We start from the raw sequence: 18,447 nt of genomic DNA, 5'->3' as shown, positions 1-18,447 counted from the left end.
AAATCTCAACAGCAGAACTGTTCGGTAAATAATTTAACTGATTTTCGGTGATTTTGACAGTTGAACAATGGAAAAAATTACAAAAAATCTGTAAAATAAATTACCGAACAGTTCTGCTGTTGAGATTTCGGTAAAATTTACAATACTTATACAAAGTAACACATTTTCTAGGGGGGGCTAGATAGATCCTAGGTGGGGCTATAGCCCCCCCTGTAGTTACGTCAATGGGTATTGCCTTAGGGGGGGGGCATATTATACCGTCTTACCCTATCTGTTTAGATGTAAACTAAATAAATAAAATTAATGTTGTAAAGTGGGAAAATAAATTTTTCATCTCACTTTTAGGGGGACTGACCAGTAAGCTGAATACCTCCAAAGAAACGCATCGACTTACTGATAAAATGTCTCGAAGACGCCATTACGCTAAATCACATAATAAAGGTAATATTAAATAAACACACGATTTTAGCCGCCGTGCGATGGTGTCTTGGCCTCAACATTACATTGTTACGAAAAGCTCTCGGACGTGCGTTGATAAGCTCAAGAAGAACCTATAGATCAACCCTGCCTTATAGGACATCCGCGATGGTCAACGATATGGTGACGTTCCTTCTAACTCGCAAAGTATCAAGATTGATCAGACGACAGCGGCTCTCGTAGCTTGGTAACCGGAAAGGGTCACTCCAGGGCAGCCTTAAATTATATTACTAATTATTGGAACGATTAATCAAGATGCGGTTTTCGTTGAGGGAAAGTTCTTTAGTATTCCTTTGAGATTTGTAGGTTTCGCATGCGCATAATGGGGACGCGCTATAATCAGTATAATGGTAAATGTAATTTCTCCATACTAATTTCCATGTAAGTGGCTTGTGCTAATTCAGTTTATATCGAAATCAGCTCAAATTTTCGGAGGACACTCAGAACATGAAACATAATTGTATGAGCGTTGTGGAGCAAAATCGATTTTTTTAACCACCCTAATCTCTTTCGTATGAACGTTTTTTTCGACCTCAACTGTGAGGCGTACTCAACTCGACTTAGGTTAGTAGGAGATACTGAAGACGGCCTCACAGTTGAGGTCGAAATACGTATCTGTAAAGATAACAAAACGTAGTGGAATTAAATGGAAAGTACTAAACTCGTCTTAGACAGTTGAAAATAATATCGATTTTAGTTTTAGTTGATATTTTGTTAGCCCACTACTTTTTATTGAAGGCGAATTTTGTTTTGTGATATCACACTTTTACACCGTATAAGGAAAATCCAATCCCGCACTGTCAATCGTTTATAATTAAACTATTTTTTGGAATTTTAATTTTAATTTTTTTTATGCTTTTCAGTGTAACATCAAATAACCAATCACCTTCTATTTAAAAGAAATGTCATATACTTGTTGCTCGATTCTGTTGTCTTCATATTGTTTTCAATTGATCCCTTCTACTTTCTGTTTAGATCGCGTAACTTTTACCAAAACTACCAATTAAAATTTTAAACTTGAATCTCAGCTGATGAAACCTTCCTAGTAAATTTTTGTTTTCCATAAAATAATTGATAAAAGTGCCCGGGTAAAACCATGCACAAAGTACAAAATTTGTCTAACTAAATTCTGTTCGACCTATTCGAAGCATAACTTTAACATGATCACCAACACTACAGCAACTATGCAGCATGTGCTTTTGGTAACGGTTATTTCACGTTTATTATGAACCGTTTCGTGGAAGTATGGTCACAAGTTTTATGTGTTTGTATAGCTAAAGTTCCATGTGTTCGGTACAGCCACTGGAGATGTATTGCGGACATTGCGGACGACACATGACATACGAAACTGTCAAATTTCGGTGGACCCGAAAGGCATATGAACGGGCTGCCCGTACCTTCCCACTGGCAGTCCTTGCGCCGCTCCGTGCGTGTGTGTCCGCCGTTGTCTATATCATCACGGTTTTGACTTTTCGTTTTGCATATATCGATTTTGTGTGGATCAGTGGTGCGCGAGTGGCGGAGCCGTGAAAAGTTGTGGCAGTGTATTTTAGAAAGTTTGCTTTTTCTGCGGGCGCGACTTGAAACGGGACATTTCGGTTTTGGAGTGTTTTCAGCCGAAGAAATGCCAGAACTGATGAAGAACGGCCACGCCTTGCACAATGGCACGGCGTTGAATGGTCATCACGTCCGGTCCCGGTTCTCGGAGCATCAGCAAACCAATGGCACCAAGAACATCTCGGTGAGCTGAGATTTTTTTTACTCTATATCAGTGTTCAGTATGAGTCATTAGATGTGTGTAAGGTGGTGATACCCGCTATCATCGCCTGATATCCTGTAGAAAAGGTATAGCGCGAGTGTGTCTAGAATTAATTAACACTTCGCACACGCCCTTGCGTTGAATATGAAATTTAGTTTCTTGATGGGCAAAAACTTAATGGCTTCTCTTTTTTTTTGTGCGCGTTTCTCCCTTCCAACTGTTTGCCCTCTTGTGTGGCTCCCGTTTCCTGCCTGTATAGAATGGCTTCAGCAAACACCAGCCCGAATCGCTGCAGCAAACGAAACACGATCATGGTATGGAGTATCCGAAATCGTCGTATGAGCAGGTGCCACTCCACACCGCCTGTTTTACTTACCTGGGCTTTTATCTGCTCATGATACTCGGTTACATAAATCAGTTGTTCTTCACCCCGAAGGTGGCAACCGAGAAGCACCGAGACGTGAGTCAATTGATGTGACCGTATCCAATTGAATGACTATCATAATCATATCGTGTTTCAGGGTTACGTGCCACTGTACGATGCGTTCGAAAAGTTCTATCTTAGATACGTCTATCGACGGGTGAAAGACTGTTGGAACAGACCCATCTGTAGTGTGCCGGGCTCGGAGGTGACCCTCAAGGACCGAATTACTAATGACTACGGGTGGTCGTTCGAGTAAGTAATAATTAGTCAAATATGTACACTCCCGACCATATGTTCGGGGTCATCTTCTCTGAGCTACAGCAATACGGATTGTTTGGAATTCAAAACACAAAAATAACATATCACAACAAACAATTTAAACTGAACAAACTAGTTTTTAGCTGGAAAAGCTTAATTAAAAAAAGCTTCTTTTTAGATTCCAATGTGTGTTGGGATATTTTATACACAATCCATTCATATTAACAACCTATGTCTGTTAAATGGATTTCGCTAAAATTCACAATTCGAATTCAATTTTTAACATTCAAAAAAGGGGTTTTACTTTTGCATTTTTTGGGAAATATAATGTGATTCAGTAGGAAACCGAAAGGTGTCAATTGTGCCCTGTATTATAGGTTTACTGGATTCTAGTTGACGTTTGTTTTTAGGTTCACCGGCACCGAGACAAGATGCTTAAACCTGGGATCGTACAACTATCTCGGCTTTGCCCAGAACGAGGGACCGTGTGCAGATGAAGCGGAAGAATCCATCAAAGCCTACGGGTTGGCAGCTTGTAGCTCGCGGCGGGAAATTGGTAGGTGTAATGTAAATGTAATCATCCCATCAAGCAGCTAATAATTGTGTATGCAGCGCTAATTAGTTGCTTGTTGACATGCAAATGTCTTTCCTAAATGCCTGTGATGTGTTTGGATAAGCTTTTTTTCATGCGAGGCCTTCTGCACTTGTGTTGTGTAGTGTAATGACTCGCGACATTCAGTGTGGTGGAATGTGGTGCGAGCATTGAGATAGCAAATTACGTTACGTCTGCACTGATAACGAACCCTTGGGTACCATGCGGAGAACGATGACGCGCCAAATCAACTAGACTCATACCGTTGTGGATGAAAATTGACTCATTGTTTATATTGCTAGTTGAGAAATGGGGATTCCAACATGAATGGTGCATAACGTTCCATAAAAGGTTTGTTAGTAATGATTCTTATCATAATATTTGAAAAACGAATGAAGGCCTTGTTATAAAAGATCTTAACGTTTACGTTTATGTTTCATGAGAAAAATAGTTTGTTCGTATGAAACAATCGATACAGTTAACAAAATTACGAGATTTCTTCTTTTTGTCTAAAATGAATAATGAAAATAAGTTTTGTATCAAATGAAAAAAAGAACTCTAGAATGGAATCGAAAAGAGCCAAATTAAACATTTATTTTCAAAGATATATTCTGATTAAATTTTTACAAATCTTTATTGCTTCCAGCCGCATTTCGATTTTGCGACAAACTTTAGGCAATTAACTAAGAAAAGGTGCCACATTTTACCCAACTAGCGCATTGCATACAAATAACCAATACTATCGGTTTGAGCTAGCCATTTGCACCCACTACGAAATATAGACGCTTGGATTTGTATCGTTAATATATCGACTTCTCGTGTCTGCTTTCCACCTTTTTTCATCTTCACACTTGTTCGCTCTCTAGCGAATGACATTCAAATCTTTCGTTTTCATTAATGGTTTTTGGTAACGTACTCCTACTCATACATTCACTACTACCAATCGATAACACAATTTCATGTGACGTAGTATATGGCTTCTTTTCTATATTTGATATGATATGTTAGTTCATAAATGTCAAATGGGAAGTCAATTAGCTTTATGCATAGTTAGTGAAATAAACAGCTGAACGGAGATTTTGTTTGTTTCCAAATGACATTTCGAAAGTATTTTTAAACGAACAAGTCACGATTGCAATCAAAAGATTGTGGAATGTGACATAAGATTCATCTTGTACAAGATTGAATAAACTAAATTCCACTCACCAAGTTTTCTCTGATCCCGAGAAATATGACTTTCAAAATCTAAGCTTCACCTCCTGAAAACGGAGTTGAATCCAATTCGTATTAAGTTGGTTGCGTATACGTCACACTCCCTGAAATTACGACTTCATGAAAATTGGAGATAATTTCCACACTAGACCTATGGAAAACAACCGTATCTACATGACTGGATACTTTTATCTGCAAAATAATCTAATTTCTTTTCTTTCTGCTCCATTTTTCTATGCTTTCTGCATGACGCCGGCGACGAAGTATTAAGTAAAACAACAAAGGCGATTTATCGTTTGTAAATTTGTCTCTCACAGCACTTACCTTACACAAGCATTACAAGCATCTCTATTGACCAAAATTGCGAAATGAAAAAAGAACCATGTTAAGGTCTTTATGTCACGTTACCCTAGGTGTTAATCCACCGATATACATATTTTCCAAATAGCACAATTCAGACTTACTATGTAGACTACAGCGGTAAGGGGCCCTCCTTAGCCGTGCGGTAAAATGCGCGGCTATAAAGCAAAACCGTGCTTAGGGTGGCTGGGTTCGATTCCTGGAGCCGGTTTAGGCAATTTTCGGTTTGGAAATTATCTCGACTTCCCTGGGCATAAAAGTATCATCGTGTCAGCCTCATGCAGGGCTGGAAGCGAGTCACTTTATTTTGAGTCTAGTCACTAAAAAGCCATTGTTTGCATCCAAAAGTCACTAAAGTCACTATTTTTCGGAAAATGGTCACTAAAGTCACTATTTTTGCACTTCCTGTTGTGAAAAAGTTCAAAATAAAAATATTGTGTACCTACTGTTATTATCAATCAATGTAAATCTGGTACCAATATATAAAATTTGAGATTGTGTATTATAAAGAGCGTCAAGTGTATTGTAAAAATCGTCAGGTTACTTTCGATTCAGGTCATGGTCTTGCTCTTCACGAATGGAATTTGTTAAAATGCGAACTGCTGACCTCGAGTAAAGATTACAGAATTAGAGTCAATTGAAACCAGTTTTTTTTAATTAAAAAAATGCTGTAGGTAAGCATAAATATCTTCCGGTGACTAAGATAGTGATGTTTACAGTTTTAGATCCATCACAAGGCAAAGCCGACGTCGAGCGATAATAGGCCGTCAATGACGGAAAGTATTTTAAAATTGTTGGTTGTTGTCAGAAGTAATTCTGGTACAGGTCAAGCTAGATAGCGTTCTGACCATGCGTAAAAAATAAGCTTTGCAGAAGCGAGTTGCGGACCAAGTGCAGGAGGTCGTGGAGGAAAAAAAATTGTTTTATTACAGACTTCTTTACAAAAACAATCAGAGACGGGGGTGCTCACTTCAGTGGTGTAGTCACAGGGTGGTTTTGGGGTCACAAAGTGATAATAAAAAATTACATACTTTGAATCAGCAAAAGCAGATAAAAAATTGTTTTTATCAAATTATTGGATGCTAGAAAACAATTTTTCTTATACAAGTGGCTGTTTGTGGCTTTAATTTAAAATCACAAAATCTAAAATGCAATTCGAGTCGAGTCAAATACGAGAAACGATCACGTTCTATTTTTCATGTTTGAATTGTTTTTTCAAGCGCAGCTCAGAAAACCAATATAAACAACATCCCATCACCTCTACCATACATTGTGGTGTGTTACTGAATATGATTTATCATGGTCACATTACTAGCTTCTGGCTAACCCTTCCTCAATATCTAAATCCGTGGTACTTATGAGGGTGCTCCTAAGTCGGTGGTCTCATGCTAAGTTTCATCCTCTCCCTAGTTACCGTGAAGACAGGCGTGGTCGGGAGTAGTAATCCTCATGTTTTTTACCTTCTTACGTTCGTGGACTTCATGGCCGTGCGGCTAGCGACATCAATCGTCTTAACGCATGGGCTATGGAGCGTGGGTTCGATTCCCGCCCCGGTAAGGAGGAAACTTTTCGTTAACGAAAAATTCTCCACCGGTCCACTGAGTGTTATATGTTCTGTCCGTTGTCTAGGTGTTAAGTGTTCAGTCTGTACGACCTCTGGTCGAAGACGGTGTTCCTGTCTTTTGATTTCTGATAGCATTCTAGATAAGGATTTCAAAAGAAAAACATGAGTATCACTAGCACTAGAAGCAGCTCTTAGTAAGCTACCACTGCATCAATACGTGCGAATGGAAGCTGAAAAATGTGCACTAAGATTACGAAGATGTAATGAGTTTTTAGAAGGCAATCTTTTAGAACAAATGAGTATACTGAGAGATTTTCCTATTAATCCAATCGTAGTAATGAACGAAGACTGGATGGAAAAGAGCCTGAACCTAGATATACCATACGCAGTAGTTCAAACAGACCGCCAAATATGGGAATTAGGGGGGCCAAATATTCCTCCAGGATCGATTATGTTCTACACAGATGGATCAAAAATGAATGACAGTACTGGGGCAGGAATCACAGGCCCAGGACTTAACTTATCTATACCAATGGGAAAGTGGACTACTGTTTTCCTTGCAGAAATATTTGCCATCTTGGAATGCACATTCGTATGCTTGCAAAGAAAATACAGACATACCCGGATTTGTATATTCTCAGACAGCCAGGCGGCTCTGAATGCATTAAAATCATTCAAATGCCAGTCTAAATTAGTTTGGGAATGCATAAAATTGTTGAAACAACTAGCTATGTCGAACCAGGTATATTTGTACTGGGTGCCAGGCCATTGTGGCATCGAAGGAAACGAAAAAGCGGATTTACTCGCAAGACAAGGTTCAGGTGTCCAGTTCATAGGACCCGAACCTTTTTGCGGAGTTTCTAAATGTGTTATACAAATGGAGATTAATAAATGGGAGGATGAGACGATACAGTCGAGTTGGATCGCTATAAAGGCCTTAACCCTTAAAGGCGCAAGACGATTTTTTTAGAATTCGTCGGAAATATTTTTAACGTAAATAACCATTGAAATCATTAACATTAAACGTATTTTCGGTTTGTTGTTTTAAAACAACATTGCGCATTTAAGGGTTAAGACAATCTAAACAGTTCATCACTCCAAACAATAAAATTTCAAATAAATTGATGAATCTGAAAAAAAAGTTCTTTGAAAATAGTTATTGGTCTGCTCACAGGTCATTGTCCGGCCAGATATCATTTGAAAAAGATAAACAGAAGTCAAACTAATATCTGTCGCTTTTGTGACTGTGAGATTGAGACCTCTCAACATCTGCTGTGCGATTGTTCAGCACTATTCCTGCGAAGAAAGAAGTACTTTGAGAAGGGCATATTAAGTCCTACCGATATCTGGACAGCAAACCCCAATATGGTAGTAAAGTTTCTTCTTCTTCTTATTGGCATTACATCCCCACACTTCACTCGGAATTTACTCGGATATCTGCCAAGAGTTCTTCCAGAAATTTCTTCGGAAGAATCCGCAGGGATTTTCTTCAGCAATTCATTTGGGAATACTTTCAAGATTTCATCTGGGAATTTCTGCATTAATTCCTCCTGGTATTTTTTTGGGAATTCCTTCAGATATTTTTTCGGAAATTCCTTTAGGAACTTCTCTAAGAATTATTTCAGGACTTCCATGTGGGAATTCTTCCGGAAGTGCTTGTGGGAGTTCCTCCGGAGTTCTTCCAGGAGTTTTTCTAAGAAATTCTCCGGTAATACCTCCAGGAACTTCACAGGGAATTCCTGGACGATATTTGGCAGGAATTTCACGAGAAATGGGATTTCGGAAGTTACTTTAGAAATATTTTTTCTCTTCCTCTAGGGTATTCCACCGGATGTTCCTCTGAAGTTCCACCAGTAGTTCCTTCAGAAATTCAATCAGGCTTTCTTCCAGAAAATCATTTAGCATTTCTTTAGGCATTTATCTACAAATTCCTCCAGAAGTTCCTCGGAGAATTTCTCTGGGAGTTCTTACGGGAATTCCTCCGGGAGGTTCTTTTAAGAATTCTTCCAGGAGTTCCTCCTGCAATTCTTACGGAAGTTCCTTTGGGAGTTCATCCTAGAATTCTTACGAGAGTTCCTCCAGGATTTCCTCCGGAAATTCTTCCTTAGTTCTTCAATAAATTCCTCCAGAAGTTCCACCGGCAGTTCCTCCAAGAATTCCTCTGATAATTTCTCCGGAAATTCCTATAGAAAATCCCCCGCGCGCAGCCAAGATAATTAACAAACATTTTTTTTCTCCATTTTTCTTTGAACATAAAATCCAAGATCAAAATTTTTGTTTTTTTTACTGCAATGCACTTAAATTATCGCAAATAAATGTGAATAGATGGACTGCTAGACTATTAAGGGTGTACGGGAATGTCTACTAAAAAAATGGGAGGTGGGAGAGCTAAGAGCAAACAAACAATGGTCTTTTGCGAGCTAGGAATAATTAAAAAATAAAATTGCGATGTTCCTCTGACAAAACACTCAAAATGATAAAATAATTGAACATTTTTGCCTTTCTCACTTCCAAGACGATTATGTGATATGAGGTCCAGGTCCCATAGTGTTATTTACCAATCGACTCAGATCGACGAATTGAGATGATGTCTGTCTGTGTGTATGTGTGTGCGTGTGTGTGTATGTATGTGCGCAAAATAAAACTCACTCATCTTTTAGGCGCTTATCTTGATCCGATTTCTTTGCAATAAGAAGGGGAATCCTGTCCTATTGTTTCCTATTGAAAATTGGCTAGATCGGACTATGGGATCAAAAGTTATGGCCAAAATACGATGTATATACAAAAAAAAACACGCTAAGAAATTCCCACTCAATTTTTTTATTATATCTGATGTACGAGAAAGGCACAAACGCCGCTAGGTGGATCAATCAGGGTTTTTTTTTATATTTTTATATCAAGTGCACGTATGCGCCTCGACTCTCCGACACTGCTCATGCAACACATTTGCACAAGACACAGGCACCACATGTGCCCCAACACTCTCCTACCTATGTTGCTCGAGTTAGAGTTTGGAGTTGCTTGAGGAATGGAGTTTTACCTAGAATGTCCGCAGTAGGGAATGAGGAACGCGAAATATTTTCGAAGATGGCGCTCCGGCGTGGATAGGTGGCGGTCGAGTTGGATTCACAGCGGGTTGGTGACGGATGCTAGACCGCGGAGGCGGCAATGATGAACTGCTGGCCAATGCTTCGGTCTCTGACTGAACCCACGAGGGGGGGAGGGGGATGGATCGAGCTCAAACTCGTGCTTTTAACCGGCGCCGATCTGATGATGGCTGCAACAAAAGGACACAGCAGCTTAGCTAGCACGTAGACATAAACTGGGATTATCACTTCCCTAACTTTTCGTTCCGTCCAGGAGCCTTCGGACCGCGAAAACTGTGGAACCGTGGACCGGAGACTATTCCAGATTTATCACACTTCTTGGATGTAACCGCCCAGAAAACCAGTTTGAACTCCAATGGCTTGGAGCGAAATCACTTTTCGCAATGGTCATGAACTCTTCGTATGAACCAATCCTGATGTTATCGGTTTGATGATCTCGACATCCGAACCAACCCCAATTATCACCTTTTCCCATTCGCTTTAATTTAATTTCGTGGATCTTTCGCCCAATCAGCCACCCATGCGTATCCATTCAAATTGACCGTTGTGGCAGCGTTTAACTGAAAATTTATTTCCCCGACTTCCCGAAATCATAAATTTTCAATTAACTTAATGTTACCCGCAGGCCGCAGATAACAGAGTAAGCACCATAACTTTTGTTTTCCGAGAGCGGATCATACAATTAAAAAAAAAACGAGCAGCCAAACAAAATTTTGTTTGCCAGTGGAGATATATCAGCTTCCACACTGATATTCTTCCCTCCCCCTTCATACGGGAGCTTGGCAGAAGGAAGGTCGTGCGATATGTGCCATCACAAATATTGCCCTCCGCTCGCTTTCAAATCGACTTCTACAAAAACATTCTTCATGCCTGCCGTATCCTAACGGAACTATCAATTCTATACTTTCGCCTCTAATGCTATCATGAACATGTACGTCCAAGTTTGGAAGATGATATTAGCATTTCCATATCATTGTAAAATTTTGTTGCTGCGAATTTGTCATCGGACATTCTCGCGAACGGATCACTTCGATCCCTGACAAGGGAGCATTCATAAAGAACGTGACGCTCAGTGGGTGGAAGGGAGTTAGTGTGACGATCCATACAAAATTATCAGATGCCTGATACAAAAATTGTGTCATAGGGGTGGATGGAGGGTTGAGTCAAGTACAAGACACTGAAGACGGCCTTACTGTTGAGGGCGAAATACGTATCTGTCAAGATACAATTAAGTGGTGGAATTCAATGGGATTGTATAAACTCGTCTTATGACAAGTGAAGACATAATTTTCTTACTCCCTATATCGATATACCTCTAGCTCGATATGTTCTGATCATATTCGTTCTGCATTCACTCTCCTTATGTCGATATGTTAAAATGTTTAGGCCATTATAGACCATCTTTATACCACGGCATACAAAAACAATGCACTATCGACACGTACGTAAACATAAATTTTCACTGTAAACAATTGACGTCACTGCTATCGCTGCTCGGGACGAAGCAAACCAACGCTCTATACGATTAAGTTCGGCCTTCTTTTGCACTCGTTCATACTGCGATAGCAATCACGTCACTTTTGAACTGTCATTTTCTTTACAAGCCTACCTTGATTCTGTATATCGTGTTTTAGACAATCACAAAAACATCAAAACAAAAAATGATATTTGTTTTGTTGTCGTTTTTCATAGCAACTAACTTTTTTGGATCTAGTACCCATTTCCATTTCCCATCTTTCCCTATCTCGATGGTCCCTTCAATATCGAGATGGGGAGAGGCGACTGTAGGGTAGATTCAATAGTGGAGGAACTAAACACGTTCCAACACTATCAACATAGATATAATTATCAAGATGTTGGAGTCAGAGTAAATTAGTACTCATTTTATGGTTCCAGTGTTCTAAACTTTGCGGTACCAGGCGGTACCCAGTAAAACTGAGCAACCTATTGGTTGAATTTGAATTTGTGCTAATTCTTAACTGTCGTCATGGGGATTTTTGTAGTTGTTAATTGTTTATTATTTTGCGGTGTAATACGGGAAATTTTGATGATTTAAAACATTTTTCTTAAACTTTATAATCCATTTTTCTTGTTTTTAGGGTATATTTCGGCACTATATATTCCAGATTGGATAAGCTTGCTAGCTTCTTTCATGAAAGGAGATAAAAGTCATGTCACGAAATGAAAAGGAAGAAGTCTTGGAAGCGCTTCAGCATGAATATCCTAAGGAATTTTGGAAAGCATTTTCAGGGGACTAGATTTCTAGAGAAGTTTTTGGAGGGTTTCCTTGGAGAATTCCGGAGAAATTGTAGGATAAATGTGATTTTTTTTTAAGAAGCACTTCTCGCCGGTTAATGTTCGCTGCTTCATTCGTTACATTTAGTGATGGTAAATGTTGCCAGCGGACAGCGCCAAGTTTGAAGACCTTTGAACTTGCTGCTCGGTTTACTTCTTAAGTGATGATCAATGATGCCGGCAAATAACAATTTTGAAGGGTGTTTTAGACAATTTGCCGGATTCGCGGCTCGGTCGGACGAAGATAGGATTTCTGATAGAATTCGATGCAAGAGATGCGTTCTTTCCACTGAAATAGTCTATAGTCTATGTTCATTTTGTCCACAGGGGGCACGAAACGCATACCACCGCGGTGCACCGGCGGGTTTGAAACATGTAATTGCTGAATTGGGCTGGTTCTGGAATCGGACTCGTCTCTTCCCCATTTCACCCCTCTCCACCCAAAACGAACCTGAATCCAGCAACTAATCACCCTTCCTCATCAATGACCGTCTCTCTGCCTTTACTAATAATAATTACTTTTTCTTTTGCATGGAACACGTGGTTTTAAGATTTATTCAAGATGTGTAGTTATTCTTTATTCATAAATGTTTACACATATCATTGTTTTACAAATATGTCTCACTATTGCCGTACCATTACTAAAGAAAACCATGATTTGGCCCTTATGCACCGTAGGAAGTATAGATGTAATGTATACTGCCGTTCTACGCACGGTTGTACCAAATTCAAAAAAACGACAATTGTGAAAATGGCATTTGAAATTGAACACAAATTTTCATTGCTGGCGTATAACCATAATGCAATATAAGATTATTACATCACAGAACCATTCAGAAGACTTAATTTCATTGAAATTATTCTTATTTTTTGCTTAGAAATAGAATTTGCGTCAATGATCATATAAATAGTTTGGCGGGACAGCTATGCCGAGAAATAGAGCACTTGTTTTATGGTTTCTACGCATATCAGTCCCGTTCAATGCATGATTTCGTGAATGACTACTCCCTAGTAGCACCAACAATCAATATGAAACTGACAACTTTTTGATGGTTCCGGTTTCGTATGCTATAAATGTTCCACGGTACCCAGTAATGTAATCGGTAATCAGTACGTAGCTTCTGAACGTTTTAGTACAAAACATATTTATTAAAATCAAAGCAAACTGCACTCTTCACTCCCATTGCAACATTCCTATTTCAACTGTCAATCTCACACAAACGTTTTATTGTTAATAGTCTCTTTTCTACATCATAAAGTTGAACGTCATTTTTTTTTCAAATGAGGCAAGACAAACAGTATCCATTCAATGTTATTTTTTTCACCATTCTTCCGATGTTTCTTATCACCATTTTTTTTAAGGCATACTTGAAGCGATCTATAAGTTGCACCATATTCAAACATACCAGATCTAATCCTTCAAATATAATGAGCGAAGAACGTCAAGATTGAAACGAAGCTATTTGTACCCACAACCGTCCAGCAGCTTATGCGCCACTCCCGCGACAGGGGAGACTGCAGACTGTTGCGTTTGAGTCCGGCTGAGACTCTTTTCTGAAGGCGGGCCAAAATGGTTCAAATAATCTCGATCCTCTGCATCATCCAACCCCAAGGCACAATACACAGGTGGAAACCCTTTAAACCCAAACGGATTTGAATTAACACTAACCGGAAAATGGAAAATAAGAAATATTGACAAATTTGATCAAAGATATAAGATAAAAAGGACTGGGCATACTTGTATTAATACGTGTGTTTTCTCTTTTAGGGATTACAAAGCTTTAAGAAGAACGCCTTACTACTATCCTAAAGTAACTTTTCTTCTTATCCTGACTACGGCGAGGAGCTCCCACGTCGTGAAGTCGAAGGAATACAGCAGGTTCGTCGTTCGTTGACGATTTTTTTTCGAATAGCTGGTGCTAAAAATCATGAAATTTGGCTCCACATAAACCCAACCTAGTAGAACCCACGGCCGAAACCACTGGTTGAGACGAAGCTTAAAGCACTCTGTCGGTTTCGAGCACGCCTGATGAACGGACGTAGGTGGCTTTTAGTCGAACAGATTTTCCTGAGTGACCACCTTCGAGGAGAAAACGCCGAAAGAACATGATGGCCGGGCAATCGACAACCGACTAGGACCAATTCCGAGTGGCTGCAGCTAGGCGCGTGACGACGTTTCGGGCATACGCTAGTTCACGCTAAGCTTATCGAGCACGTGATGGTCGGTCTCAAAATAGCACGCAGGAATCGATATAGGTCGTTCTGCTAGGCCGTAAGAGTTCGTATGGACCTGAATTTGAAGATCCGAGACATTTAGTTGCCCGAGTTAAGGCTCTCGCATACTGAGCACGTTGAGTACCTCCATATCTAACACCGCTCAAAGCTGAGTGCGTCGAATCGAGTCCGCACCAGCACCCCAGGTCGAGGAATTCAACGGGACGGATACAATTTTTCCACTTTTCTTCTTATGATTAACCTCGCCTGAGCCTAACTGGTGTTAACCTAACACGCGAACTGGAACAAGTAGATGATTCTCAAAAATTTGACTTTTTGCACGAGAACTAGAAATTCAAGTGTTAATTTACTAGGTTTCATGAGCTTTTGACTATTTTACCTTCTCAAGTTGCTGTATTTATTTGCTTCTAGCACACTTTAGGTATCCTCATTTCGAATGGATTATGGAAATACGAATAATTGTTTGCAAAATAGTATATCTCGTAGGATCTCTGAAAGCTGACTCCTTGTTTCCTGGCATCCACCGGGGACGACTTTTAGGAGAAACGTTGTTTTCGAACGCATGTCTTAAACCGTAGTTTGGAAAGTATGTACTATTTCTTTGTGGCCTTCGAGTGACGATGTAGAATGTGTTTAGGAAGCTACCCAACAAACAATTTAAGCTGAATAAGCTAGATTTTTTAGCTGTAGAGGCTTATTTTTGGCTGTATAAGCGCTTTATTAGTCTTCAATGTTTGTTGGGTATCTGCTGCGCGTAGCATAGTTGTATGGGACTTTACTGTACTATATGTACTGTATATGTTAAAAGTACTGTCACCACCTCCTTGATGGAGTCCGCATAAGACGGAGATCAAGAAATAAGAAAGGCAGTAAAGATGGCACTGGTCCACATGACGCACCATTATCGGAGTCGTTTGAAAGCATATATTTCACGTGCAAATTAAAATAGGTGTTTATTAATTACATACTTACGTTCTATTTCAACATAAACTTAGGGAAAAGTGTTAGTTTGCATATGTGTCAGTGTTGAAATTGTATCCCCCGGCGACGATGAAACATTGTTCTTACCCGGACAGACCAATGAACTACGCCAGCTCCATGCCGACCTGACCATCCGTAGCTGCCACTTCGCGTCACATTCTGCCAGGCGATTGGTGTTGGAGGTGAAAGGAAAGGGCTACCGTAGGAGACACAACAAATTAGTTCACTCCACTACAGAGCGTCACAGTTTTTCGGAATTGCTTTCTATTTTCCCTTTACCGATCTCTAGCAATCCATCTTCACTCTAGCACTGCATTACGGTGGCATATCAGTGACGAAACTCAAAATGGGGATTGGTGGCTGAAGGGTGAATAAAATGATTAGCCGTGAGTTTCACTAGTTTGGGGCGCTCTAGCTTGCCCAAGCCACTAGTCACTTTTCCACCGAATCTCACTTCCACAGTTTCTAATCAGAAATTCTTACCGATCAGGCAACTTGGCATTTGGCAACTTTGACTGTACCGTTAATTGATTTGAAATTATTGCGAATCACGCGTACTGCCTGCATAGCAGTCAACTGACAACTTGCTCCACACTTTCTTGGTTGGTGCCTTCGTCTCGGCTTTAATTGAGAGTTAGTTGTACTCTCTTATCTTTTGGGAAGTAGTGATAAGAGTAATGAGTGATGAGGAGAGAGAGAGACCCTTGGATGCGGCGAAAAGATCATGTGGTAGAGGGTTACTGTTGGTATCTATGGTGGGTTGCAAAAATTTCTTCTTATATAGGGCAGCATTTCGGCTCGTAATCTTTTAACAGTTCTTAACAGTTTCTGTTGGATGCGGACCCTCTCTAAATTTATAGCTTGTTCGTGTTTAGTTGCTGTGTTGTACGTGTAACTGTATTTCACATGATTTATTTTTGCTTAAAGTAATGGTACTACATGGGGGCTACATTGATGCCCTCGTGAGGCAGTTGGAAGTGTGCAGGTTACAGTACTTTAAATCATTTATCCTTCTACAAGTTTTTTTTTATAGATATAGTTTTATAGATATAGTTTTAGTAGACATTCAGGACATTCAGGAAATTTAAATCGTTTCTTTTTATTTGATTTTTTTTATTGAATTAAGTAACATTGTAGCTTGTATTTCATACCAGGATTTCTTCCATTTTATCAGCCATACATTTTTATGGACTAAAATTAAAATGTAATGTGAATATGCGCATGTTGAACCCTCCAGAAATGTGAAAAAAAAACTAATAAAACGAGATTGGCTCCGGCGTCTTGCAATAGCGAAATTTGTCGACATTTCACTGCTAGATCCGGGGCGAAGAACGAGGAGAAAACGTAGAAGACGGGAAAAAGGGGGATTGCAAGTTGGAACGTGAAAAAAAAGGTTGTGTGACCGCTAACGAGGAACAAAAAAAACTCGAATTTCCCGGAAAGTGAGCGCTTTGCTCTTTTGGGGTGCTAACCAAGGAAACCGAAATTATTTGGCCCAGTGAAAACGTTGGCCAGTTTGGTCGGTTCTGGACAGTTCCAAGGGAGTACCCAACCCTACCGGACCGTCAGCCCAAGAAATCCTCGGTAAGCACGTGCGAGTACCGCCGCCAAACCCAATCTGACCCGGCCCTAGCTTGGCCGACTCCGTTACTTTACGAGGTCCCGATATCCCGCCTCCCACGGAAGTTGATCCCAGTGTCACCCTTTCAAGCCAAGTGAGCCAACCCGTGCGCATTTTCCGCGGTTCCTCGTGCTCGTCCGTCTGCGTGATCAACCAAACCGGATGAATCCAGCGTGGGGTGGCAGACCCGCTTCCCCGGTGACCTGCTAGGCAAACATCCTGTGAATCGTTCCAGCCCAGCGAAAAACCGATATTGGCCTTGCTAAAGAAAATTTGTCAGGTCTTGGTTTACTCTTTTCCTCTGTCCTGAACTCAGTTTCTTGGTTCACTCCATTATAAACTTAATACTGAAAAGAAATGGAAATTAAATTGGTATCTGTTGAAAATTATTTAAAAAGCCCTGCGGATGCACTTCTCGGCAATTATTTTATATCCTCAATAAAGCTTCTTGGAATACTTATCAGTTTTTATGAAAAAAATCCATTTTTGTTTGTTGATAGTTTTCTTGTTACCAAGCAACCGCCAAATCGAGGGGCTAGCAAGAAGGAAAAATGAGCATGATGTAATGTTGACAATACGAGATACGAGGGGAAAGTCGATTTCTCGATTATTTTGGGTACCGTAATATTAGTACTTGGAACCATAAAATGAGTACTAATTTGTTCAGACCCCAACATCTTGATAATTATATCTATGGTAGCACAGTTCAGATCGATTTGGTTGCAGCAACTCCAATGTGACTGGATTTTGTCGCATATGAGTCACAGTAACTGATATGTGACAAGTGTGCTACTCGGGCTGCGATTAATACAAGTTTCCACATGCTTTATCTATGGAAGTGAACCTGCCACGTGGTTGAAGTGATTATGTCGCTTAGAATAAGTATTGTTCAAATTGCCCATATTAAGCCAGTGCAACAGGCTAAGATTGCAAGATCTAAACAGAAAATGCTATTTCAATGTGTGTTGCTCCATAAAATAACAGATGGCGGATGATGAATTTAATCACCGCGAGACAATTATGCGTAGAAATTAAGCAATGGAACAAATAGACTTGATGTTGTTTTCAATGATTTTCCGAAATCTCGAGTTCGAAATCTGTTAGAGTTTTCTAAAAGTATACATCAAAATAGACTGCTCTATGATGAAAAGTCAAAATCCACAAAAACTAACATGGGACAACTATGCGTAGAAGGGCAGTATATGTCTGAATTGAAATGGTTTGTATAACATTACAATATGTTCGTGTGATTGAAATTTGTTCTTGATTTAGTGCTTGAAGAGCTTCTTTCAAATGTGGCCTAAAAAGTCTTTAGCGTCCATAAGTATCAGTATCAGTCGTCCATAAACAAGATTACGGGTGTATGTCAAAGCACGGATATCGAAAGAAAATCAGCACTGCACTCAAGGCGAACGCTCAAAATGCCCCTTTGATATGTTTTTCAGAGGTTTTTATTTCAAGTGTTACTGCCTAGCATGAGCATTGTGACACGGAAGAAGTGCAGAACGTTGGTTTCCTGGTACTCGACGGGTACCGCTAGATAGGATCATCAGCTCTAGGAA

The 18,447-nt window shown here is 39.9% G+C and overlaps 1 protein-coding gene across 1 annotated transcript in view; it reads left to right on the top strand.

The window, feature by feature from the left end:
- The first annotated feature begins 1,834 nt into the window (after positions 1-1,834).
- The window catches only part of LOC134213815 (serine palmitoyltransferase 2), a 29,329-nt gene continuing 12,716 nt past the window's right edge, over positions 1,835-18,447 (top strand). The window contains exons 1-4 of the mRNA XM_062693173.1: positions 1,835-2,218; positions 2,496-2,696; positions 2,758-2,912; positions 3,329-3,474. Of these exons, the coding sequence (XP_062549157.1) occupies positions 2,102-2,218; positions 2,496-2,696; positions 2,758-2,912; positions 3,329-3,474 (619 nt within the window). The 5' untranslated portion in view covers positions 1,835-2,101. The remainder of the gene's footprint in view (positions 2,219-2,495; positions 2,697-2,757; positions 2,913-3,328; positions 3,475-18,447) is intronic.

Source organism: Armigeres subalbatus, chromosome 2 (genome assembly GCF_024139115.2).
Source record: "Armigeres subalbatus isolate Guangzhou_Male chromosome 2, GZ_Asu_2, whole genome shotgun sequence".
NCBI lineage: Eukaryota > Metazoa > Arthropoda > Insecta > Diptera > Culicidae > Armigeres > Armigeres subalbatus.
This window is presented reverse-complemented; position numbering and strand designations above follow the sequence as displayed.